At 38.1% G+C, this 26241-nt stretch overlaps 1 protein-coding gene across 1 annotated transcript in view; it reads left to right on the forward strand.

Annotated features, from left to right (window-relative positions):
- Positions 1-481: 481 nt before the first annotated feature.
- Positions 482-26241, forward strand: part of ITGBL1 (integrin subunit beta like 1) — a 125317-nt gene continuing 99557 nt past the window's right edge. Inside the window, exons 1-2 of the mRNA XM_088159885.1 lie at positions 482-582; positions 1845-2056. Coding sequence (XP_088016011.1) covers positions 497-582; positions 1845-2056 — 298 coding nt within the window. The 5' untranslated portion in view covers positions 482-496. The remainder of the gene's footprint in view (positions 583-1844; positions 2057-26241) is intronic.

Raw genomic sequence — 26241 nt, forward strand, 5'->3', positions numbered from 1 at the left:
CGGACCTGGGGAGGCAGACGCCAGGGAGCTGCTCCAGCAAACCTGGCAGGGATGCTGCAGCTGGGATCGCTGCTCCTGTGTCCTCGTCGGTGCGTTTCCCAGATTATCCCAAGCAGCCGTCTGTCAAAGGACGGGGGGATACACATACCTCGAATATTTACGGTGCCTGTACTTTGACAATGAGACAGTTCGTTCACATCTGTGAAAGGGCCACTTTTAAAACATCAAAATAAACCATCTGGCTGCGCAACTGTTTCTAATTACTTCCCTGCCTAGACTGTAAACTTCGGGGTTTGGCACGGGCCTCCTTCCCAGAGTGCTGCCCAAATCCCGCTCCCAGGCAGCTAATCAGAGCCGCTGCAGCACGGGGGGAGCAGCGCTGGAGCCGGGCTTGTCCAGCCCGCAGCTCTCCGCCTGCCTGGCGGGTCTGTCCGTCCGCCCGTCCGCCCGCCCGTCTGCAGGAGCGCTCCAGGTGCGGCCGAGCGCAGCTCGCACCATGCTCGCCCCGGGGCTGCTGGCGCTGCTGCTGCAGCTGCTGTTGCTGCTGGGCCCCGCGCTGCCCGCCGCGCCCCCGGCCCTGCGGTAAGTGCGGCTCTCAGGCCTCACGGGGGGGGCGACTGGCTTTGAGGTGCCACGAGTGTGGAAGCTGGGCTTGCGGAGGGAGCGGTGGAGCAGTTTCTTGGCTCTTCCTCTGCCTGCTTGAAGGTGACACAGAGGGAAGCGCTCTGGGTCACTGGGAGCTTCAGTAGGTAGGTGCCTGTGCAGACTGCAGAGTTATTTGCCATGTGCATATGATGCCCAAGATGCACACTGAAAGCAGTGAAGGGAGAAGAGCTGGCTAGTGATGACTCTCTACGCCCAAACCTCTAAATTTTGCTGTCTGAGTGGAGCAAGCACCTAACCACAGAACCCTGCTTATTGCTGCACTTCGGTGCAGTGGCACAGCGAGGTGCACTGCCCTTCACTCTCTATCTGCACCACAGCCAGCACACACTGGCTCCTAGGGTCAGCAGCTGCTTTGCTCCAGAGCCTTGCAAAGTCTACTATCTGAGAAGGGCAGGTTCTATTCATCTACATCTTCAGTACTCCTTAGCGTTGTGAAGACCTGCTTTTGGCCTGAGCAGAGTCCTTTGTTCTTTTTTCCTACAATTCAGCTCCTGATGAGACAAAGTGTGATTTGCCCTGAGTATGTCCTCAAAGTCCTGATCTCCATGTGCTCCAGTGCATGGTACAGTTGCATGGCAAAGCTGCAAATCTACAGATCAAGAATTGGATTCTGCTGCCTTTACCAAAACCACAGCTACAACCTACAGTGTGGCACGGAAAGCCGTGATTACTTTGATTTCCTTTTCCATTGAAAGCATGGATCATACATGTATGACAACCAGAAGGATTACTTTGTCAAACATATTTTATTAGAATCAACCTTAAGTGTGCTGTATGCTACCCAGATGTTCGTATGTACATGGTGTCTCTAAACTTTTTGAAACAATTAAGATCAAAATGTTTTGTGACGGATAATCAAAGCATACGTGTCTATGCATATATACCAGATATGCCTGATGGGAAGTATATGAAGCCAATGTAGTTAATAAGATAAATAAAATAAAGTATAAACATTCTTGTGGGTAGCAATGAGATTTCTGATGAAAACGAAGAAAACTGGGTGATTTAAGGCAAGTAATAATTTGCAACCATAGCTGGAGAGGAGGTAAGAACAATATTCTGGGTATTGGCTGAAACCAATGACAGGCGGGTGGTTTCAAATGAGCCAAGCTCTCATCGGCTCCAAGCTGCGGCCCCTGGCTTTGACCGCAGCTTCTTCTGTTTGCTGTCCCCCACAGGAGCGGTTTGGGTATTCCCGCTTCCTGCCGGCTGTCCCGGGCTGAGTCGGAGCTCAGGTGCCGCGTCCCAGGGGGAAAGCTGTGCAATGACAGAGGCAGGTGTGAGTGCGGAGTCTGCATCTGCCAAGTGACTGAGTCTGGCAAATACTACGGTCCGCTCTGCGAGTGCCACGACTGGGTGTGCGAGACCTACGACGGGAAGGTCTGCACAGGTAAGGAAGCCCTGATGATGACAGAAGCTTAGAAAATTACCGAGTGTATATTAAAACCAGGATCACAACACACTGATACAGTAGAGAAATTATTATATATGGGTCCCTGAAACATGACTCTAAACGGAATTGTGGGCACAACCAAGGATTTTACCAGATTAAAGGGTACAAGTTATAGGCACAAGTTTCTGCCTTAGACTTAGCCTAGAGCAAGATTCATCTGCATTGGGGGCAAAAGGGGAAGTTGCTTTGGTTGGAGGCTCTGCAAACTGTGTTTTAAATCAAACACAGTATGCAATATTACTCACATTTTTATGTATTTATTCATTTGAATTGCTTGCCTAATGATGGCTTATGATATCCACCCTGTCTTTAAACTATCTCCAAACAATCAATTTTGTCCTGTGATTGTTATTTTTTTTTCTTCTGGAATTAGAAAAAAGACTTGCTGTAAGATGTACCACACTTATATTTACTATAGAAACATAAAAACTCTGTTTTTCTCTAAGTAATGATAATACTTTGAAAATGAAGACTTAAAAGAATGTAATTGTATTGTGGTTTCAGGGATTTCCCCGCTGACACTGTATTCTTTGATAACACATTTCTGGGACAAAATTTAGTTCCTGCCAGTTCTTGGAACATGTCACTTGGTCTACATCTAAACATTATCACTCTTTCATCTTTCCAGCTGTCTTTACTTAAGTTTCTGGGTTATTTCAGTCAGATTTTCATTTTCTTTTCTTTTTTTTTTTCCCTTTTTTCTTTCTTTTTTTTTTTTTTTTTTTTTTTTTCTTTTAAGCAGCTTAGAATAGGATTTTAGAAAAAAGCAGGGAGAAGAAATGCCATCACATTCCTAAGGGGATTCAGTCTGGAGCCTGATGAAAGAGGCCAGAAGGGTACTTCATTTCTAGTATCCCTGTTTCAACAGCTTTACCAGATTCACAGAAACGTGTCATCTTTTCAGGCCAAAACCTGCAATTAGGTCAATGGGAATGTCGCAGAAATTCTTCTAGTAAGAGGACAATACAAATGCATTCCAGCAGTTGGTTTTGGCAAATTTTGTAGGAAAAAAATGACCAAACTTATTTTAGCAACAATTTATCCAGGAAGTCCAGTAATAACATAAAAAGACCAAGAATGAGATTATGAGTAAAAGATTTATATTTGGCACCTATGACTTTAGAGTTCTGTGCAGAAACTGATTTATAGACTGCAGTTAGCAGTGTTAAATTCCCCTACATAAGAAATATCATGGCACTTCAGTGCTTTGCTGTCCCAAACATGAATTTTTTGATTGGTAGCGTGATTTCAAAGTGCTTACTGTTGTTGCTGGGTTAATTTCATAAAGAGAAACTGAAATCTCCTTCAATTTGAATATTCTGCTATAAATTCCACCATCATGCTCCTGTTAATATCATGAAAAGTGGCTGCAAGTTTTGTCAGGGCTTTGCTGGTAAAGTGTGCTGACAGAATAAACAGAGCCAAGAGATCTCTTAACAATATTTAGCTTTTGGGTAGCACTTCATGCAGCAGTTCAAAGATGTGAATGCTAAGTAATTAAAAGTTTTTTTAAAAACCAATTTTCTGTACTTGTCACTTTGTCACTCCTAGCTGAGGTATTGAAGCCGCGTTACCATGTTACCACTGAGATGTGAAATAATTTGAATTCTCTCTTCTGGAAAAAAAGAAAAGAGTAGTAAAAATTCAGTACAAAGTCCTGGGGAGGGAAACAACTGTGAAGGGTGCCGGAGTTTTGCTTTCTTCATTTGGGCTTTTTGACAATTGTGGTAAAAATCCAGCTGACTTTGTTACAGTCCAGGGCTGCCCAGCACTGCAGGAGAGCAGCCCCAGGTAACTCTTTCAGAGCTGGAATCCAGCTGGTGAAACACCTCTTTTCAGGCTGTACTTGTTGCCCTCTTCATTTTTCCCCCATGTTTTTAGTCACTGAAATCGTGTGTATATGGGAGGAAGGCAGCATAGAAAAGAAGGTCAGATCTAGGATAACTGGCAGAGACTGGACCTTATGTTGTATGAATAATATTTTCCCCTACCCAACTATTCAGTGAACTGCATCCAGTGATATTTCTTGACATTACATCACCAGGCTGATTTCCAGTGTATGACATATTTTACTTTCTTTGCATTTTTGTGCCATTTTTTGACTTAATGATGAACTTGTGTGTCTTGGGGTGGCTTTATGATGCTTGTATTCCCAGTCGTCTGTTTTGTGGGTGTTGAATATTGAGTTCTACAGCTTTTAAAGGAAACACTGTGTTTCTTCTAAGTGAATAGTCATAATGTCTTACTGCATTTCTAATTCTGTTTCCTGCTTTAATTTTTTTTTTCATGTTTTTATTTGACATTTGCTGTCCCTTTTAATTGTGGATCTCTCCTGACATAGGCAACAACAAGTAACTGCTGACTGGTACCACATGGAGAACTTCTAGACATTCTTTCAATATCCCTCTAGAAAGCCATGGTATTTGAGGCTAATGCTGTTTAAAACAAGCTACTTTTCAAGCTGCCAGAGTGATTCCTTTTTCAAGTGACTGATGTCTGATCACCAGTGAAGTTCATAATCAGAGATGGACAGGCAGAGTTGTTTGAATCATGAATGCCAAAGATAGCTGTGTTTCCCTGCCAGTCAAGTCAGACTCCACTTCCCTTGCCTGTCCCAAGCTAAACAAGATTTAGTTGCTTAATATGCAGCTCATTATCTTAAAGACACTTTCTCTGTCAGATGCACTTTCTGGACCAGTTGTTGAACTATCATATTCTGGAGAGAGATTGCCTGAAGGAAAAGAAAATGTCAGATGTTCATCTGATTGATTTGCTTTTTCTAATAAACCTTTTATGAAAATGGGAGATTATGCCATGAATAATAAAGAAGAGCAGATTTAAATGTTTCCGTCCTTTTACTTTCCCTTGAGACTTCTTTGCTGTATTTGTCTCCCATTATGTTTCCAGGTGCATTAGAGGGAGTTCCAATAATTTTGTTGCCTTTTATCCCACTGGGATTGATGAAGTAGCAGGTGATCCCTCATGGAGTCAGAAACAAAGAAGAGAAAAACCAAGTGCTGCTTTGTGAATCACTGAGTCTCCTGTCCTGCTCTGTGGCTTTTTTATTTGCTTAATGTATCATAGGCTGTAGAGGAAATCGAGTAGATACTGTCCTGTCATTCTCTTTGCAATGTCAGGGGCATCTTTATTTTATCTTTTGTTGCCAGTCTTCAAGGAGATAAACTAAGAGGAGGAAGACTGAATCAAAAACAATCAAATCCCCAAAGGATTTATGCATCATTCAGAGCAGACAGTATACTTGTTTCTGTTTATTTGCAGACAACAGTTCTGACCTCAGACAGTTGCATATTGCCTCAGGTTTTCTTAGCATAAGTGGAGCCCATATTGTGCATGAAGGAAAGTGGAATGCGGGACTATTTCCTGTCACATCACTCCTTGATACCTATTTCTCTGTGGGGTTTTTGCAGTATAGTGGAAAATCAATTTTAGTGAATTTTTTGTGGGTTTTGTTTGTTTGGGTTTTTGGTTTCTTTTGGGTTTTGTTTGTCTGGTTGGTTTGGTTTTTATTTGATCTTTTTTACTATGTCTGTGGTTAATGAAGATAGAAAAATGAAACTAAGCATAGACTTCCTTGGCCAACTGACATGGGAATTCTTTAGATATTCTTAGAGAATGCAGCACAAGACATGCCACATATATGTGACAGTATGAGTGCACTGCTTATAGTTGATGAGATCAAAAGACAGATACAATTTGATGATGACATAGACAGCATCATATGAAGAAGGTTTGTCTTTGCTCAGAACTGTTGTCTTTGTTTCTCGTTATCTTTGTTTTTTTCATAGTTATTAAAATTTTATAAACCATTTTTCTTCCAAACTGAAGTAATTTTTACACCTACTGAAAAATGGTGGCACAGTGTGATTTTCCATAAGCAGTTGCTGTGGAACTTGCTGCTTTTCAGGCCAATGAAAGATTTTTCTGTTTCTTTCTCCAAAGCTGTTGCTGTGGGTGCTGTACCTATTTTAAGACTAGTTCAGCAATATAATGCCAGTGTTAGTCGTAGGTTTTCGCAGCCAGAGGTGTTATCATACATAACATGAAGGACAAAAGGATATAAGTGCCATTATTTTCTGATCTGTAAGGTTTTAAACTATGTAGAGAACACAAGTGAAAAATTAAATTGACAGGGAGTAGATGTAGAAATAACAAGATAAATCCAAATTGAAGTATTAATGTAATATGTAGCTATGCATCCATGGGACTTTATTGGATGTATGATACCAGTGTGAGAGAGTTAGGAATCTGAAGATGGAATTTGGAGGACATTTTAGGCTGAGGACTGCTCTTTGCACAGAAGCTGAATAGTGTCTTTAGGCAGAGCTATCGAAGTTGAGCTGGAAAGGCTCTAACAACTGTGCTTTTGTATTCATCCTGAAGGGAGGTCTGACACGCTGATTGTTCATTGAGCAGCATTTCTTGCTAAAAGTGTGAAGAAAAGTCAGCCTGTGACCTGCATTGATTGCCATTTGATCCAAAGTGAAATTCAAAGCCCTGGATTTTGAGAACAGGTATAAGCCTCTTCTCTGTTAGAGGCCATGTTTGCAAAGATTGAGCTGTGGCACGTGGCCACTGGAGACAGAGCCTCCTTAAAAGACCAAGTTAAAAATAGGGCAAGAGGCTACTGATGAAAATGGAGGTTGCAGTTTTGCTCTGACCTAGTTTGCTTTAGTCCGGACTTCAGAACTTGACATTTTTCGACATTTCCTCCCAGAGCAGGGGTGTGTAGGTGTGATAATAGCATCCATATTCATCTCAAAACAGGTTCTTCAGGTTCTAGTAGAAGTGAAATCCTGATAGCATAGATCTCATTGCAGGTTCATTGCCTTGCTAAGTGCTCGAGGTCCCAGCAGACAAAAAAAGCACAAGCTAAAGCCTGTATTATTCTCTGCTTTGTGCTGTTGCTACCTGATCTAGGTAAAATCAGGCAGCCTTTGATACATTGACACTTGCTGTAGTTCCAAATGCAGTGTGTGAGTTCATAGCAGTGGTGAGAGAGGCAGGAGGAAGCTTAGACACAAAAGCTGCAGGGGAGATTAATGGAAGGGAAGTGTGTTAAAAGTAATTTATTAAATGATATCTAGTTGCTTAGCCCTCATTTTGAGCACCTTTATCTGTAGACTGATGGAAAATAGGAGTTAGTTTGAAAAGTAGAAGTGAGTGTGTTGGGCAAGTGGAAGCAAAAGGCTTTTATAGCACTGGAGAGCTGTTATGTAGCCCCTCAGGCTGGCACCAACAGCAAAACAAGGCGGGGAGCAGCATCTTCATCTTTTGTCCTTCTGTAGTCTGAGGTGACATGCTTATCCATTGCAGAGAAAAAAAAACACCTTTGTGCAACTTCTGTCAATGCAAATAAGTGTTCTGAAGTGTGTTTGAATTTTTATGCTCCTCACAGGCTGATAATGAACTGAAGTATATTTTTATTTATTTGAAAGAATGCTCTTTGTGAAAAAAAAGGGCTTACACAGACTGTGTCCTTCTATTAACGTTTGCATTTCAGTATCAGTATTATGAAAAAGATATGGTGAGTAGAAAGTGGATGGTATATTTAATGTTACAGAAGTGTTTATTGATTATTTTACCAGCTTAATCAGTGGATAGGTTTCAGTATGTGTTTTTATAACAGCTTTTTTGGACAAACTGGCTGTCTTGGTAAAATTTTTTTATGCTTATAAAAGTTTATTGTTGGTAGCTGGTCCTGTCAAGGAATTCAATCAATCATCACTTATGGCACTGCACTGTAGACCTTTCAGTGTTAATGTTCCCAAGTAGTTTGTCTTGAAAAAGAACATGTCACTGATTAAAAATGTTCCCATGAACTTTTCTGAGAGGAAAGGACACATTGTTAATGCTGTCCAGAAAAAAGGGCAATTTGTTCCTAAAAAGTACTGGAGTTTGATTTTGGCCATGCAAAGAAGGACTCCATAGTATATATGTGGTACCAGAATTTATCAGTGTTTTAACTGGAGAGTGTGATGGTCGAGGCTGTGTTATGGTGTGTTTATGGTGTACCACAGTTGTATTGCTGGATACAAATTTCCTTTGGAGATGGAAGGACTATGGAGGGAAAAAACCCTGTTCTTTTTTCAAACACTGTTTTTAAAGGTTATTTGGAAGCTTCATTACTTAGCGATGGAGGGAGTAATTTTTGCAGGTAGGGGTTTGTGTACGTTTCATATGTTGGGACTGGGCTGGAATACCAACTTGAGCAGTTGCATGACCACATGCTTGTATGTAAAAGAATAAAGATTCAAGAGACTTTAATTGGAGTTGCACCTATCTCTTTTCTTGAAAGAGCTGCTTTGCCCTTCTGCCTGTCCACCTGAATAACATCAGTCATCATATAATCTGGGACACCTTCTTGTCAGTGACCTGAAGAGTAGCAGTCAGAGCTTTTGGAGTCATATCTGGGTCATTTTTATGGGGAAGGTCACTGGGAATTCCACTCTGAGTGAACTTAGTGCTAACTTTGTGACTTGGAAAACATCACAGCTGAATGCTGTTGCCTTGGCAATTCCATGCGGCAGCAAATGTTCTAACTAGAGCACCTGGTCACAGTGTTTTGTTCCTGGGGGCAATTCTGGGCTGAGGAGATTGTGAGTGAGCTAGGGGAGAATCCTCCTGTGCCCCAAAGAGACTGCCAAAGTCTACCTTTCTCAGGCATGCTTTTTCCAGTTGTCTGCCTCCAGCAGGTCCTGTTCAGTCTTTTCAACCAGATGGTGTCTGTCCTTTTAAATATTGGGGATGTTAGCTTTTACAATCCACAGTTAGAGGCCACTGAATGTAAAAACAGCTCATTTAAATATTTTTCCAGTTAGAGGCCACTGAAATGTAAAAAGAGCTCACTTAAGTATTTTTCCTGTTTTGCGTATAATTTCCTATTTAATTAAAAGGCTGTATGAAAGTTATTTAAATCTTGAGGCTGTATGGTTGACAGCTAAAAAAATGCTAAATCTATCTACCTGTATTAAAGAGTTGTGTGCATTTGTACTATCATGCATCTTTCAATTTTATATTCATTATGGTTTTCTCCAGTGAATTTATGCAGCAGCTGGAGGAAAATGGTTGCTTCCTGGTATTTGAAATGGTTCAGTTTACAAACTAGGTAACCTACTTAAAGCAAGATAAAATGTTAATCATTTACCTTAGTCCATTCATTTGTCTGAAATGTTGGGAACACACAAGGCAAACAGTTTGGTAATACAGCAGTGTCAGGTAACACAGGTTTCTTGGCATCCCATTTTCTTACTCTAAGTGTTTTAAACAATATTTTGCAGAAAGTAACTGGATACTTGCAAAACTCAATGGTACAAGCTCATTGAGTCTTAGAAGCCAAAAGTCCCTCTTCTTCAGAGAACCCTGTTCATCTCCACTTCCTGAAACATCCAGACTAATTTCTTGTCTATCCTTACCCCTTTAGAAATTATTGGATACAAGTAGAGTTGGTATGTAACTTGAATGTCTTTCAGCATATGAAGATACAGGCACTTTTTAAGAGATGATGGTATTCTGTGAACAAGAGCTAAATTTACATAACCAAACCATTTCTATGTCTGCATCTCCTGTGAGTAATGTGGTTCCCCCAAAAATGCAAGCCCCACGTCAGATATGGGAAGCATGCCTGGTATATGGAACTGAACCGTGATGGTCACAACATCCAGCTTCCTTTCTTTGCAGTTCCTTCAAAAATTACTAGAAGGCATGTGTTTTTCTTCTGATATTGAAGAGAGGGGAAGTTGAGAATATACCTCCTGATCATCTAAGGCTGATAATGAGACTCAGAAGAGAACCCAAGTATCTGAGTCCTTCCTAGGGACTCTCAAACCACCAAGTCCCTATGAGGTGTAAGAATAAAATCTATTAGTATTAAAACTTTCAGTTAAGGCTGTGTCAAAATCACATTAAGTTTCATGTTTCAGTCCTAAAAATGGTGTTTCCTACAAAAAATTATAATGTATTCTTTTTCCTAAGACCTACCTGTGCATTAGGTGTGCAATAATTGTTGATTTCTATGTGTATTATTCAAGTGACAGCAACTTGGCTTTATGAAAACACTCAGTGTGTTTACAGCTTAAAAATGATCCACATACAAATAGGGACGTGAATTTGTAGCAGGTCAATCCCACAGAGAACTGCAGGTGAAGCAACATGCCTGGTGGACTGTGTTTCAGACCACAGTCCTCAAAAGAGTGGTTTGTAAAATCATGCTTTGAAGGATTACTGGAGAAGTTCAGACCTCTCTCTCTTTAGGAACAGGAAAGAACTGAAATGGAGGAGGACAATCAATTTCATCTCATGAGCATACTTGCAGGACCAAATCATGCTGCATAGCGGTGATGCCACAACAAAAAGTCATATAAGAACATACTGCACTGTGGTTCTCCTGAATGATTTTGCAGAATTGTGCCTTTTAATCACTATAAACTTTACATGAAAAAACCACACTGTGTCCCAGAACATACCACAATTTTACTCTAATTGTCTTGACAGATTCATTCCTTTCTCAAATAGTTTTTAAACTGGAAAGAATAGTGGTAGTGAATAAACTGTACATCTGTAGTCTAACATACGGAGATAAGGCTGAGACCTTCTATTACAGAATCATAGAAGTGAGTATTACAAATTTATTTAGGTTTTTTTTCTGGTGCCTTTGTAGTCAGGTAGATTCTGTGGGAAACAGGTAACCAGTAAGAAATATGTTTAAAATCAGAAAATTGTCTTGAAGCTCTTAATTGAAGTACTATTGTTGCACTGGTACTTCTAATGTGTTTTGTCTTTTGAATTAATTTTGTTTCATTCTCGCTTCTGTTTCAAGCCACAGCTAATCCTCATCAGACACACAGCAAGTATAATGAAGCACAACTCCCAGGCTATGCTTAGGAAGAGATCAAGGTGCTAGCTATCACTGAAGGAAAATTGCCCATCACCTACATCAAGTTTCTCTGGATGGGAATGGAGAATGTAGGAGCTATTGCAGTGGGTACAACTACTTTCCATTTATGTGACTTTGGCTGCAGTTGACATTTGTGGAAATCCTTTTGTCCAGCAAACCCAGATACAGTGAACTTTTTTCTCTTTCTAGAACATATTCATTTCGCATTCACAGGGCTTTAGGGATCATCCTACAGTGAGAAGTACTGGAACATTTCTTACTGCCTTTATTCTCCCTCAAGGCCCCTTAATGAATTGAAGAGTAGGAGAGAAATGTTAGAGCATATCATTGGCATTGTTGGCATTGGTCATAAACAGAAAGATTTAAATGTGGCATAGATTTCTGTATCACAATAAAAAATAATTGTTTCTTCAAGATTAATAATGTTTAACTTCCTACAAACTTTATGTATATGATACAGAAATAAAACAAAAAAATGATTGGAGATGGGATTGGTGACATTAGCAAACCCCAGTCGTACTTTGTTAGATTTAGGAGTGGATCCTGTCACTCATCTCTACTCTTCAGGTTAAAAATATGTTTTAATAAAAGCAGATGGTGTGGCTGCTTTTTTTTTTTTTTCTTTTTCCTCCAAAGCTAAACAGAAGCCAATGTTTTCTGCTGACAGAAGTCTAATGAAATCAATAAAGTTATGCCAACAGAGAATTGGTCTTACAGCAATTCTGGCCCTTCTTTGGCCAAAATCTCTGGGTAATAGCAGACAAAATTGCAACAGTAGAATATAGACCCTGTCATTTACCTGCAAGTGGTAATGGTAAAACAATAATAACAACAATGACATCTCCAAAGTTTTGAATGCTTTTAAGCTTGACAGCATTTTACATGATTTTCTATTTTGTTTTTCTTCTGTGTATTGTGCTACTTTAAAGAGTTATATGTTACTTAGTAGCAATTTGACAAGACATTGACCAAAATAATTTTCCTCTAGGCTGTCAGAGTTGGACTTAGCAGGAATGAGAGTTCTGTGAGAAAACATCCTGATAAATGAAAACCCATTTTTCAAAGATTTAGACTCAGTTGTGAAAATGAAGGAATTGTTTACACTGAGAGATATCTCCCGAGTTTTATTAAATGGTCTGTTGGTTTGGAAATTCATAATAAAATTAAGATTTTGCAATTGGATGAGCAGGGTAAGTCTCAACCTCCTCTCCTCTCACCATCCTAAAGCTTTTATATATGACTTTGTAAATGAGGAAATTCCATTTTAATGTGTCAACTGCTTTAAATGTGTGTCTGATACACTTAAATACAGGTTAGAAAAGCTTTTATTTAGAGATATTGTAGGTGGTTTCAAAAGGTCATCTCACATAAGAATTTCTGAATTAAGTTCTTGGTGAATAATATTTTGAAAGATAATATTTAAATAGTACAGTGACAACTGACTTCTTTTTATTTCATGGGTTAGTTCCTATCAAAGGAACTCAGAGTTTTTAAAAATAATCTTACTCTGTCTGGAACATCATGTATCAAGCTCTTCCAAAAAGATCATCATTCCTCTGGCCTTTCATGGGCTTTCAGTTCTCTGTATTTTTGCATTTCAGGTGTTGTTTTGGCTTTTCCTCCATATGTTCCTGCATGAGTCGTGGTTGCCACCCCCCTTTCAACATTTTGGCAATATCCAATTGCCAATTTCTTTTTACTAATTCCATTTCCTCTTGACAGAGTCTTTTCTCCTTTTTGGGTGGTCTCTATCTGTCTCAGTTCCTTGGCACTGCTCCTCACGGTTGTCCTAATCCACTCCTCTGGCTCATCAAAGAACAGTTGTTTCCATGAGGACCTGGGTGGAAGTCAGATCCACCTTGGCTCTCTTTACACTTCCTGGTGGCTCCATCTCCAACCAATAACCTCAGCTCTTGTGTCCCAGGAATCTTAAAGGAGGAATGTCATCAAGAGGAGCTGAACTGCCTTGCGTATTCACAGATTGGTAGAAATTAACCAAATTTGTGTGTAATCAAAAACTCTTTCTTAGCTCATGCTTTACTCTTGCAGGTGTTATTCAGTTGTAGGGGAGCTTGTTAGGATATGAATCTTAACCACAGAAAGTTTAAAATAGGCATAAATCAGGTGCACAATCCTGTGTTGTCATTTCTACTTGCTTCACCCCTTTCTCCTCCCTGAGATAGGCACAGCACACTGAAATTTTACAGTTTGTTTTAGTTTCTCCAAACAATCTATTCATTGTGCATCTTATTCCCAAGAGATGGAATGGTTTTGACCAAAGTAAAAAGCTTGTCTCAGGGAGACTGTGGAATCTCTGTGGCTGGGGATTTAAGAACAGGTTGGACAAGTCAGGAAGGATCAACACACTCTTGTTTGTGAGTCCAGACAAAGAAGTGGACCAGATGATCTCTTCCAGAAGTCTCTTTGAAGATGATTTCATTTGATGTGCTGTGAAACCAATTCTTGGTTAGATGCTCTGCCTTAGTGTGGAGGATCTGTGGTAGTATAAACATAGTTTTTGTCATGCTAATATGTTTCTAAATGTAATAATTTTTAAAAATTGATGAATATCCATTGATTTTAATCTATTAATACTAAGAACTTTCATTTTCTGCAGTGTATATAATACTTTATAAAATGCGATTGTGCTTCAAGCTTTTAAAGGACCACATTTCTAAATGACCACTATGGAGTCTCTTAGTAGGAATGATTCTGAGAACAAGCTTGCTTGTTTGAAGTGTAGGCTTTTCAATAGAAAGGGCTAAATTACTGTTTCTAGATACAAGTGGTGGATGGACTTCTGTAACAAGCTCAGAGTCATGGAAAACATTTTATCCAATCCTTGCAATTTGATGGAAAAATAACAGTCAAGCACTGAACAGAAACATTTATACTTTTTTAATTTGCTTCATTTTAACAAATGGATTAGTAGTCAACTACTGACCTTATGGCAAAATGAACAAAACACCAAGTGAAAATGAATGGTTGCCCTGCAGTTTGGCGTAGACCAATACAGACCATGTTAAAAACTATATTCTAGAAGCTCCTAATTCTTGTTGTGTCCATTCAAAAGCAAATAACACGATTCCTACTTAAACAGGAATGACATCTGTTCTGCATTTTTCACTGGAAGCAAATAGGTAAAAGTGTTTGTTTCAGATAATGAAACAGGAGAAGCAAGTAGTAGTATATTGCCTTTTTCTAACTGCTGCCATGGCAATGTGTGTTCCCTATATGGTCTCAATGCAAAATTATACCATCTAGAAAGTTAATTATTCTTGGACAGCAATGAACTGAACTCTGTATTGATAGCTGAAAACATTACTTAGATTTATGACAAGTCAAAAGATGTTGCCATGGTTGGGAGACAACACTTCGATTCCATCAACCTGATTTATTTCTTATCACTGTTCACTGGGAAATTGCCCCTACTATTCCCTTCTTTAGCTAAATCACCCAGGTATACACAGGATAATTCTATAGACACAGCATACAGCACAGGTCTGGATGAATATTTCTTCTTTCATTCTCTTGATCTTCCTGCATTCCCTAAGCATATGGTATTCATCACACTTGTGCAATTTGTAGGAAGGAAATGGGGAATTCCACCCACACAGAAAGCTTCCCCAGTCTTCTCTATTCTCCTGTATCCAATGAATGTAAAAACATTACTGCCTAACTTCTCCTTTTGCCCAGTGTTCCCCACATCCCCTTGGAAGAGCCCTTCATGGTGCTGTGTTTTGGTCTGGCTGATCCTGTGTCATTCATCTGTTGCTTCTGAGAAGCAAGGATTTCAGAAAGTGCTGTAAGGAAATTGTCTGCATTTCTGGCCAAATAACTTTGTGGTGATTAAATTTTTTTATTAGGTTAACCTCAGATGAAAAGCAATACTTTTAATAGGTGATGCTACTCCCTCTGTGCTATGTGACAGAATTGTCACCTTACCAGTGCAGTGATGGAAGCTGATGTTGAGGAGTCCAATTGTCTTCACATAGTGCACATTCCCACTGTACCCTCTTGATCTGTCTTTTCTCCCCATGTGAGTCACATAAGTGGTTTTAAATGTCTTTCAGTGAGTCATGTAGTTTTGCTAATTTAGTCCCTACTTTAATGTCACTATATACAGAGTCTCTTTCTTACCTAAAAGCTAAAATTTCATTTGGTCATCTACTTGACACCTTTATAATACATCCTTGCTTTCCTTAAGCAAACTTTTTTTGGGTGGTTTTTTTTGTGGTCATAGCGGTGTCAAAACCTCGAGCTCTTGTTTCTATTCTGAACTGTCAGTTTGAATTTTTAAATCCTTCCTCAAAACCGGATCAGACTGAGCATTATATTGGCTACATACCTCCTAACACCTTCTGGCAAGCATCAGAAGCCAAGAGTTCCACTCTGCTCTGTCTTACTGCTTGGCTGAAAAAGAATCAAAATGCACGTAGAAAATTTAATATGGTGAAAGTGAGAAGAAAAAGATCAGAGGCTGGAAACAAATGTAAAAACTTCATGTACAAGTGGCAGCTGGAATGTGTATGAAACCTCATACAGTACAAAGTGTTCCTCAGAACAGGAAAATGTAGGTCTGTTATAGCAGCAACAGTTTTTAAACAGCAACTTAATTTTGTGATGGTAACATTCACAAAATTCCTAACTCAGTGGTTTCATTCTGCCTGCAAATGGAGGAGACAAATGCCTGAAGAAATTGTGCATGTGGTATAGAAAAGAGAGACTAAACTGACAGATGCCAAAAATCAATAGGGAAATACTAATGCCTTTCTAGGCAAACAGCTAGGCAGGGAAATCCTATTTTAGACATTTGGATAAGCAAGATTTATTTCTAGAAGACATGTAAGAGAGAGCCAAAAAAGATGATTTGTTTGACTGCTGTGTTGAAACATACTGTATTGGCATTATATGTTTTGGCATTAAAATAAAATGAGCAAGGAAATAAGCATAGTTCAGTATCTTCATTCCTTCTCTCCTGTACTGGATTCTTCCAAGGTAGTGCTTTAATAATAAAAGCACTTTCATACTCCTTATATAATAGAAATGCAATTTAAATTAATTTCTTTTATTCACCACCCAAAGTACTGGAATGTGTCAAATAACATTTTAAAAGTAATACTTGCACCATAGCTTTTGAAACTTAAAAGTTTGAAAACTAAACCAGATGCAGTCTGAATGCAGTGGAGTGGCTTGGTGAGCAGAGTATCACCATCCGAAAACTAAGAGTCTTTTTTCTGGTTTCTATAGAGACAAATCAGTGAAGACAAATCAGACTTCACTGATTTTTTTTGTTGTTTTGAGATGTAAACCTTAAAAACAAACATTCCTTGACTTGTAAATGGAATATAGCATCTTTAATGCCTTTAAGGGCCATCTGTTCTGCTGTTCTTGCATGCAGTTTTTCTGTTGCTGCAGTGTGTAGGTTGACCAAGTGTACACTTTGACATACCTGGCTTCCAACCAGTTTCACGAGGCAATACAGCAAGATTAATCTGTCAGGAGTTCCTTGGTCTGCAAATGCATCTTGAAACCACTTTTTTTTCTTTTCAAGATCTTGTTCTAGTGATGTGTAGAGATTTCAGTTAATCGTTTCTGCTAACTTCCAAACACAATAGTAGGATGTGCTACAGAAAGCTCTCTGAAGAGCGTGTATTGCATACCATTTATATCAGTTTAACTCTTGAACTGTGTGTTTTCTCCCGAATGTATTTCCACCTGTGTCTTAGTATGACTGAGAAATTTGATCACCTTTGCTGTTTTGCAAATGGTGTATGAATGCTCTCTGATTTACAAATCTTGGGGAATTAAAAGTGATGCAGAGCTGTACAGTCTGTTGAATAGGTTTGTGGGCTTGTAAATATTTTAAGCTAGTATTGCCACAGAATTTCAAGACATATTTTTTGGTTCCTGCGTAATCAGAATCTCATAAACAATTGTGCAGTTGGTAAATGAGCAGGGAATTGACAGAAACACTGGTATTGGAATAAATTGTATAGAGGATGCATAGAGGCAACTGTTCATCCTACAGGATGATCAGGAGGATTTCATGAGAGGAGGAAAGGGAGGATTTTATCACAGAGGATGAAATGAAGAGGAAGTAGATAGAAATCAATACAGCTGTTAATACCTATTAAAAACAACAGTTATTTTGCTTCATTGCTCTGCCTGCCTGCAAAACTTCAGTTACTTTGCCTGCAGTGTTTATAGTGGTCACAGTAAAACTAGCACATGCTAAAAGGAATTAGGTGCAAGTAGCAAAGGGTACATTGGTATTTGTTTTTCAGACAGCAGAAATGACAGGGTTAGGAAAATTAAACTTCTGCAATATTACTATGACCTGTGCTGAGATAGAATGTTCAGGCTCTTCTTCTCACTGCTGTTGAGAATAGATGTCTTTGTGTCATGGTTTTGATTGTGTCACAGATGCAACATTATGGGCAAACTAAACTTCAACATCAAAAGAAGAATTTTAGTGCTCCTTTCTGAAATTCAGATGTATACATCCAGTTTTACTCTCCACCAGGAATCTATCACATATCAGAATTAATCAGTTTGTTTGTTTGTTTGTTTGTTTGTTTTTTGTTGTTGTTGTTGTTTTGGTTTGGTTTTGTTTTGTTTTGGTTTTGGTTTTGGTTTTTTTGTGTGTGTGGTTTTGTTTGATGGTTTGGTTTTGTTTGGGTTTTTTTTTTGTTTTGTTTTTTTTGTTTTGTTTTTTTGTTGGGTGTTTTTACCATTTTTTTGTTTTGTTTTGTTTTGGGGTTTTTTTTGTTTCTTATTTTTTCTTTTGTATAAAATGCTGGTTCTGATGATCAAGCAGAAATATTGGCAGGAGAAAAATGGAAAAATGTATACATGAGTCAGAAAGCCCCCTGAAGCAAATCCTTTTTTCTATGTACCTTTTATTATAAATACACAGTAATATATTTTTTCACCACAAAGTAAGCCTTGTCTAGAGATCTTTTTTGCCATATTTTTAAGCAGCATTAGATAAATGGTGAAAACAGAAAGAATGGTCTGGTTCATAGCCAATTTACCAGAATAGGATCAGAGAATGATTTAGGAAGATTGGCCAGTCCAGCCTCCTGCTGAAGGAGGGCTGTCTTCAGAGTTGCTCAGGGTTGTTATACACATGAAGTCAAAGAATGTCTATGTGACAAGACAAAAACCCCAGAAGCACAGATTAACTTCCGTTGAAATAATGCTTAATTATCTGACTCATTTGACAAAAATTAGAAACAGTTAAAAATAATTTTTGACATGAGGAGAGGTGGCTTATGAAACTAAACTGATTTATTTTGCCATTTTTTAAAATAAAAAGTATAATAATTTTATCCTGGGAGGTTTTTTCCTTTTTTGTTTTTTTTCTGTTAATAAAAGTCTCTAGTTTACATCAGGAACACAGCAAGCACAGTAAAGGAAAAACGATTGTGTATTGTCTTTTAAGGAAAATCTGTTAATTAAGGTAGTTCTGCCTATCTCATTAGCACGCAATCAGTCCATCTACCCCAGGTTACTTTGTGTTTCTCAGATTTCTTTGACCTCTCAAGCCACTAGGAGACTTGGCTTTTGCTATTGCACATATGCTAACTGGTTGCAGTGATTGTTCCCAGGTTTCTCTGTGGAGTGTGTAGTGCACATTTGGGCATTTCCTATTGGAAGATGAGTGGTAGATGGCACATGGCACGTGATAGAAAGCAGGGGGTTAAACTTCCATACTAGTGCTAAGCAGTTTTGAAGTTTGAAGATCCCAAGAATTCATAAGTCAAAAATACACTGAAAGAATGAACATGAAAATTTCATCATTCAAATGAAAAAAAATCACAGAAAATTTGGGTTTATTGCTTGGGTCCAAATATGTCCCTGTTGACGTAAGATGAAGTTATAAAACTTCTATCTGTGTCTCAAACTTCCTGCTCCATAAGGTCATGCCTTTATCAACCTGGTTTGTCACTGGTCACAAAAGGCTTAATGACTCCAAGACTCACAGTTTCTGGGAACTTCAGTCAAAGGTTTTTTTCTTAACACTTGATTACAGCCTAGCAAAGGCAGCTGCTTTGACACTGCTTAAAACACGAGTAAGAATTGTAAGGTCTTGTTGCCCCAGCTCAATTTGACTGTGGATAGGTTTAGTTAACCCTGTGTCTTGTCCTTCTTTTATAAATGGGACGTAATTACTATCCTTCCATAATAAAAACTATTTTGCATGGTGGCTAAAGACTTCCACAGAACTGTTTCATGTTTAAAAAATGCTCAATCCGGTCTTGTCTGTAAAGCCTGATTTCAAGAATAAATCTGCCAAAAAAAAAAGTTAAATAAAAAAACACCTAGGTGACCCTTTGCTCTATTCATCCATCAGCAGGGAAGTAAACAGTTTGTCTATGATTGCCTGTCTCACTTATCTATTACAGTCTGTTTGTTCTTCCTACCCTGTAATTACTCCATTGGATCTGCTGAAATATCCTCTGATTCACATTCAAACTATTTTCAGAAGCACCCTTTAATTCTGGCATGATATTTCATTGCTCAGTAAATATGAAGAGGTGCTCAAGATTTGCTTTATTACAAAGTTCTGGATGGCACTGTGAACTTATTGCTGTGTGAGGTTCCAGTTTGGCAGCAACTAAACACTGATTTCCTGCCTGAACTGAATGTCAAGAGCTGGAGGCAGGAACAGTAGATGGCACAAACTTGCCCCTCCCCAGTACTGAGAAACTAAGTCAAGGCAGTCCCCCTTCAAGGGGATGCTCTAGGTGGCTTCCCCAAGAGGTCCAGATGTTAAGGCCATGAATAAATTAGGACCTCCTGCTGCAAGGAGGTTAATGGAGGTGACCCAAAAGGATGGGTGATTGCTGGGCTGCATCACACATACTGAAATGAAGGTGGTGACCACACGAAGGCAGCCACCATGGGGCATGGAGCTTTTTTCTTTTTTTTTTTTTTTCTGACTTGCATTTACCTTTTATTCTTTGTGTAATATTTCTGAGATACAGTCCTAACCTCATTTTAGCATTATTGGATGTATGCTGTAATTTACTATTGGAACTTGACATGATGCTCCCAGGGATTTTCTGTGTACAGGTTATGATGTAAAATAGAGTACTGAAAAGTTATAGGATAAAAGTGTAGCAAAACCCTTGCCAAGTCAAGTAGTTACATTTAGGACCATTTCTTATTTTTACCCTGATGTCATTTCAAGAAGAGGTTTTGAAAAAATGTCTACTTTATATATGACTAAAATAAAACAAAGGAATATTTTAAAAAAACATATAGTGCTCAAATATTCAGAAATCCACACTGCTTTTAATACTAAAAAAAAAGAAAAAAAGAAAAATGACTGGTATTAACTTTAGAAGAAATAGTATTTTGAAAAAGGCAACAATGGGCTTTACAAAATTATGACTTCAGTCTCTTGAACGAAGAGAATTTATATGTGAATGTAAGATACGTATAGCACTTTTAGAAAATGTATCAGACTGAAAACTGTCAATAAACAGTGGCAGCTTTTAAAAGGACAGCATTTAAAACTCAAGAGAAAGCTGGGCTCTGCTCTCCTTTAGGTAATGCATTTTCCTTTGATGCTATTTTGTTTTATTAAGCACTGACACGTATAGACCATTTTATTGTCCTCACTGCTGTCAGTCTATTCATATAAAGCATGCTTAAATTAAAATTCTGACTCTTGCCAGTTATATCTCACACTTTTCTGGGAAAACTTTCCACCTTACTTTTTTGAAAGTTGCTCTATTTGTTGTGAACATACTTTAAATTATTGCAGCTAAGGTAATGCAAGGAGTTGCATATTATGGCATTTTTCACTGCATTATGCAAATAAAGACCAGAAAAAATGTATCCAACTTAGGTACTCTGTAAAGGTTGTTGTTTCCTTTTTTTTTTTTTTTTAACTTGCCTTTCTAATTCTTTTTACCTTAATAAATGAAGATTTAATCTGCTTTAATGCAGATTAAGCCCTGGTTGGTTTTGTTGGTTGTAGCTTTCTTCCATTTATCTTCTTGGGTGTTTCTGTAAACTGAAGTTAAATAGTGTAGTTGTGTTTAGAAATATTGCTCTAAAATAGTACTAAAATACTTTACAGCCAATATTAGATAGCAATAGAAAAGAACAGAAAAATTAAAATTGGTCAGCAGTCTAATTAAAATCTATGTAGCACACTGTCTTATTATTATTAAAAAATTTAACACAAAATTTTTGGCAAGTGTGAGAAAAATAAGTTTATAGGTCAAATAGCACCTTGGGAATGAAAGAAATTTTAACACTCTTCTCTGCTGTTTCCTTTTCCCCTCATCTACTTATTTCCGTTTAATTAGAAGACATTACTTCTGACAGAATTTAGTCAGGAAAGACAAAGATGAAACATAAATACTGAAATACTTAACTACCTGCAAGTTTAAACAGCATTGAACTGTCTATTGACATTAAATCAAAATTCTTGAAGTAAAACATAAAGCAGATAAATATTATACAAGACTAAAATTTAGGCAGTTTAACTTATAAGTTGTTTAAAAAATCCCCCACAACACTTTTGATACCAAGAATTGTTCACGGGAAAGACAAGTAACACCTACTCCTATACTATTTAATATCTATTACAAATAATGTATCTGTCCCACTACTGCAGAATAATATATAATTAAACAGAACACTACTATTGTGACCACTGCCTTGGGAAACAATTGGAAAATAAAACATCTTTCAGTTATTAAAAGATGTGTTATTTTTGACTATGGCAGTTAAAAAATTTCTTATTAAGAACACGGTGGCAGTTCTTAGCACTGCTGAGTACTTTGGCAGAAAAAGCAAATTTGTTCAATTGGTGTTAATATTCTGTACTTGGAAAGAGTGACAAACTATCATGTGATGGTTAAAAAATGTCATCTCAACCCTTTATTTATAAAGGGCCAAATTAAACATTTTTTTAGGAAAAAACATTTCAAGATTAAAGTGAAATCATTTAGAATTGAAGTGTGAAAACTTGTACACCAGAATTATGAGGTAGTGCTCAGCTTACACATACTTTTATTAGAACTAAAGATGATATATAATGGTAATGTTAAAAACTCCAAATTGAATGATCCAGATGACCCATAAATTTGGGATAAAATAAAGGAAGGATTGTCTTGGGATTGGGTTGATAAAGAATGAATGAATAAGAACAAATTTATAATTGCCAACCTGGTTTTGTGGATTTTTTTAAAAATTAATTTTCTTAAAACTAACTTGACTTTGTTATTTGAAGAAATTTCAAGTTTGGTTGTCTAAAGTGTTGTTTAGTTGGGACACCTTAATTTTGTGTTGTATTTTTTTGTTATTGAAAGTCTTCCAATTTAGATGAAAATTTTACAGTCATTAATGTTTACATTAAGCAGTCTCAGAGGCAGGCTCTTATTTTTTGAGTGGATTTATATTTTATTGATGTATTTAGAGTGAACTTCTGCTAATAGTCACTAATCAATTTATTTTCTCAAAGGGACCTGCTGATTTAAAAAGGCATTGGATATTGATTAAAATATACAAGACAGTGAGACTGGCAGAATGGTTGATACAGATATTTTCTGGTGTTGCCATTAGTACGTAATCAAGGAAGCATTAAATAGCACTATAGGAATTCACAATCCAAAAACCATGTGCAGTAAAGAGAGCCTGAGTAGAAGGACCAAGAATGATGTCCATGGTAGGGGATAAAGAATGCTTCCCTAAATAAACTCAAATTTGATTGAATTAATAAGATATGACTTGTTTCTCTTAAAGTATATTAATACCATTTCAAAAAAATCCTTTGCTATATAGCTAATTCTCTATGTAGAGAATACTATACAGATGCATACTGAAAAAGAAGTACATGTGATGCCTTGACATAGCTCAAAAATTGCCTGCCCTTTGAAGAACTGAGAGGGTTTTCTTCTTCAGAATGACACTTTTCTGGCTTGGATTGGCTTGAGCCATAGACCCCAGGCCTGAGGTGGCATTCTAAGTCAGCACCTGGAAATGAGTGTGGAGCTACCCAGGACAAGAGTTCACAATTCCAGGTCATGCCTGCAATGCTTTGTTCACCCTTAGATAGATTTGTTATTTGCAGTTGCTATCCTTTCTTTTTCAGTATTGTGCTTAAAATATGTGACATAAAAGTTCCTGCTTCCTTAACTCTGTGTTATAGGGGGCATCCTTCTACCTGCAGTCAGCTCAAAGGACCATGTCACACAGCACAGCAACTGAAGTGAGCCAGCTGTGAAATTATGCATGTTTTTGCTTTTCTTTGTCTTTGGCAGAGGTATATTGGGGGGCATAGGGGACAGAATTTTGTCAGTTAAGAGCCTGGAGTTCAAGCCATCACCATGAGCATGCCTTACACACTCTAGCTTGAGAGGTTATTCTGGCTCAGGTGAAGTGACTCTTCAGTCAAGGATAGGTCCTTAAGTACATGGTCAAGTACATCTGGTCTCTGCAGTTCAGGCTTTAAAATATCCACTGTAAATTTGTGAGTCTACTGAATATACTCTTATAAGGAGAAAGCAGTTTTACAGCTTTGCCCTGTAGATAGCCAGGGCTCCTTATGCTTTATTTGTCCTCAGGGTATGCCCAAGTTTTGTGAGTCACTATGATCAGGGCATATAACACTAGAATAGTGTTATATATTGAGTATATATATATATATACTCAATATATATATATATATTGAGTCTCTCCAAGGATGCTTATATGATCCATGTTCTGCTCATAGATCTGGTGCTTGATGATTAGGGGAAATAGGTCCAAAGGGCCAGGAAAGCTCAAGACTAATAAAAGAAGTGGCAAAAGGACCAGAATTTTCTTCTCATCGCTAAATTTGTAATATTGACTTGGGATAGGGAGTAGGGAATATCCAGCTTTAAACACTCAGAGTTCTCTTTACAGAGGCAGACATAAAAGGCTGTTTCTTGCAAGGCTCTCATGGAAAGTGGCCAATGTGTGGACATTACTTTGATTAACTCATAAAAGAATCCTTGGAAAATTGTATTTAACAGCAATTATTACAAGAACAGATGATTGCGTCCTACTGATATGCTGCCTATGGATTCTTTGAGAAAGTTACTGGGCAGTATGACCAGAGAGGAAAGCACTGATTGAAATTGGCACTGACCATTCACAGTGAACTGTCTGTGTATATCTAGAAAGGCTGCACTTTGCAAATCATTTATGAATATAATGAACCACTGAATATGAAAATTGGACATGAATATAACACTGAATAAGAATGAACAAAAATTAGCCTTAAATTTCATGTCTGAATTGAGAAAAAAAAAGCTGAGATAATAGAATTAATTTTTTATGGAAAAGGGTATTATTTATCCCTTTGTGATTTTGTTATGCACTTTAAGTAGTTTAACAAGGCTAATGGATAAACTTTCAAATTTTTGAGATACTGTTCAATGAGATTCCATAGAAACAGTGGGGAAAAAAAATAGTCTGGCAGATTATGGAAAGATTCAGATAAATTAAATTGATGAGTTATTAGATGGGGACTGTTACTGAATCCTTTTAAATGTGAAAAAACCCTGTAGGAATGCAGAATGAAATACAGTAATATCTGTTTGTAGAAAGCTTGTTTCCGAGCACAGGAGAGAGAATACTCTATATATAGAGAGAGATGCTCTATAGAAGGAAATCATGAAGTTGTAAATGCAGTTAGCAGGAGTGGTGGAAAGAGGGGCAGTAGAAAACAATACCTGGGGAGATATGCTGTGGTAGAAAGCCATCACTTCCCTTCCTAGTCAAGGGAAGGACGGGTGGTGGGCCAGCTTTAGGGAGGGCATTTGTCATTTTCAGGCTTTATCATCCTCATTATCATCTCAATTTCTCCCATGTTTCAGCTCAGAGAATCCTAGAGGTTTGTCCTCTGAAGTAGCAAAAGCAGGTATATAGTAAAGGTCTCAACCAGTGGACTTTTCACCAATAGGTGGTGTTCCAGCCTTGCCTCAGGGCCAGTTTGTGCTTTCTGATTGAGGTGAGAAGGAAATTAAATCTTGCTTGTGCAAATTGGAATTACTGGGGCCAAGCAGCACTTGCAGTTCCTAGGGCAGTCAAAAAAAACCAAAACCAAAACCAAAAACAAAAAACCAGAAAAAACAACCTTGTGGCATTGGTTTTAAAACAGTGGCAAAAGCATTTTGTTTGAGGGAAGTATGTGTTGGTTATTTAGGAGGTGAGAGTGTGTTAATGCTTTGCAGACCCATGCCTCCTTTGGCATATAGATTTACAAGGATACTGGATAAAGTGTTTCCATGGCAATGCTCAGGCCTTTTGTCAGCTTTTTTCAAATGAGGATAGAGAGGTGCAACACTGGGCAGTACAGGGCAAACGCTTTTGCTTCCAAGCACCCAGAGGAAACTGACCCTTCTGAACTTCTGTGAGGCATGAAAAGGCAAGAGGCAACAAGGTGTTGGGTGTGGGAGGCATTTTTTAGCATTGTCTGTGTATCATTCCAGATAGAAAAAGGCTTGAGACTGCCTTTTCAAACAGAAGACCTTTGATGCTGATGCAAGGAGAGAAGCCAGAGAAGAGAAGTAAAATCTGCTTCTGCACAGGAGTAGCTGTTTAGACAATACACATGAATAATGATTTAGCCAGATGGTTTCTGGCTATTGGACTTCAGACCTGAACAAAGTCTGATGCATGGGACTGAAGGGATGATTATATTCTCAAGTACATGCAGACAAGCAGATAAATTTGCTCCTATTCAGCTGTCTTTTTTTCAGTTGTGAGAAGTAGTAATTCTAGTTCATTTGGATGAAGGATGAATTTTGCTTAGTGCCCTGTCCAGAGTTCTGAGATATTAATCTTTTTTTTTCCCTTTTCTTTTTAAGCCTGAGATTGCCCATAGTCCTCCCTCTGATGCAGAATAAACAAAAGATGTGTTCTGGAAGATGGTGGGGAGGAAGGACCCCTGAGTCCTCTGTAAAGGATTGCAACATAGACAGTTCTGTAGACTTTTTGGATTTGTCCAAAATTTCTTACAATGGGCATTGTTGGAATAGTGTTACCTAAGAGCATCTTTGTGTGAGTGCTGGACTGTGAAAAAGCTTTTAAGTTAGTGTATGAAACGATGTGTGTCTTCTTAATGTCTCTAAATTCACAATTTAGACTCTCTCTTAGTTGAAGAAGTTGATGACATCAGTAGATGGAAACTTGGGAAAGTCACAAGTCAAGCAGG

Source organism: Sturnus vulgaris, chromosome 2 (assembly GCF_052056855.1).
Source record: "Sturnus vulgaris isolate bStuVul1 chromosome 2, bStuVul1.hap1, whole genome shotgun sequence".
NCBI lineage: Eukaryota > Metazoa > Chordata > Aves > Passeriformes > Sturnidae > Sturnus > Sturnus vulgaris.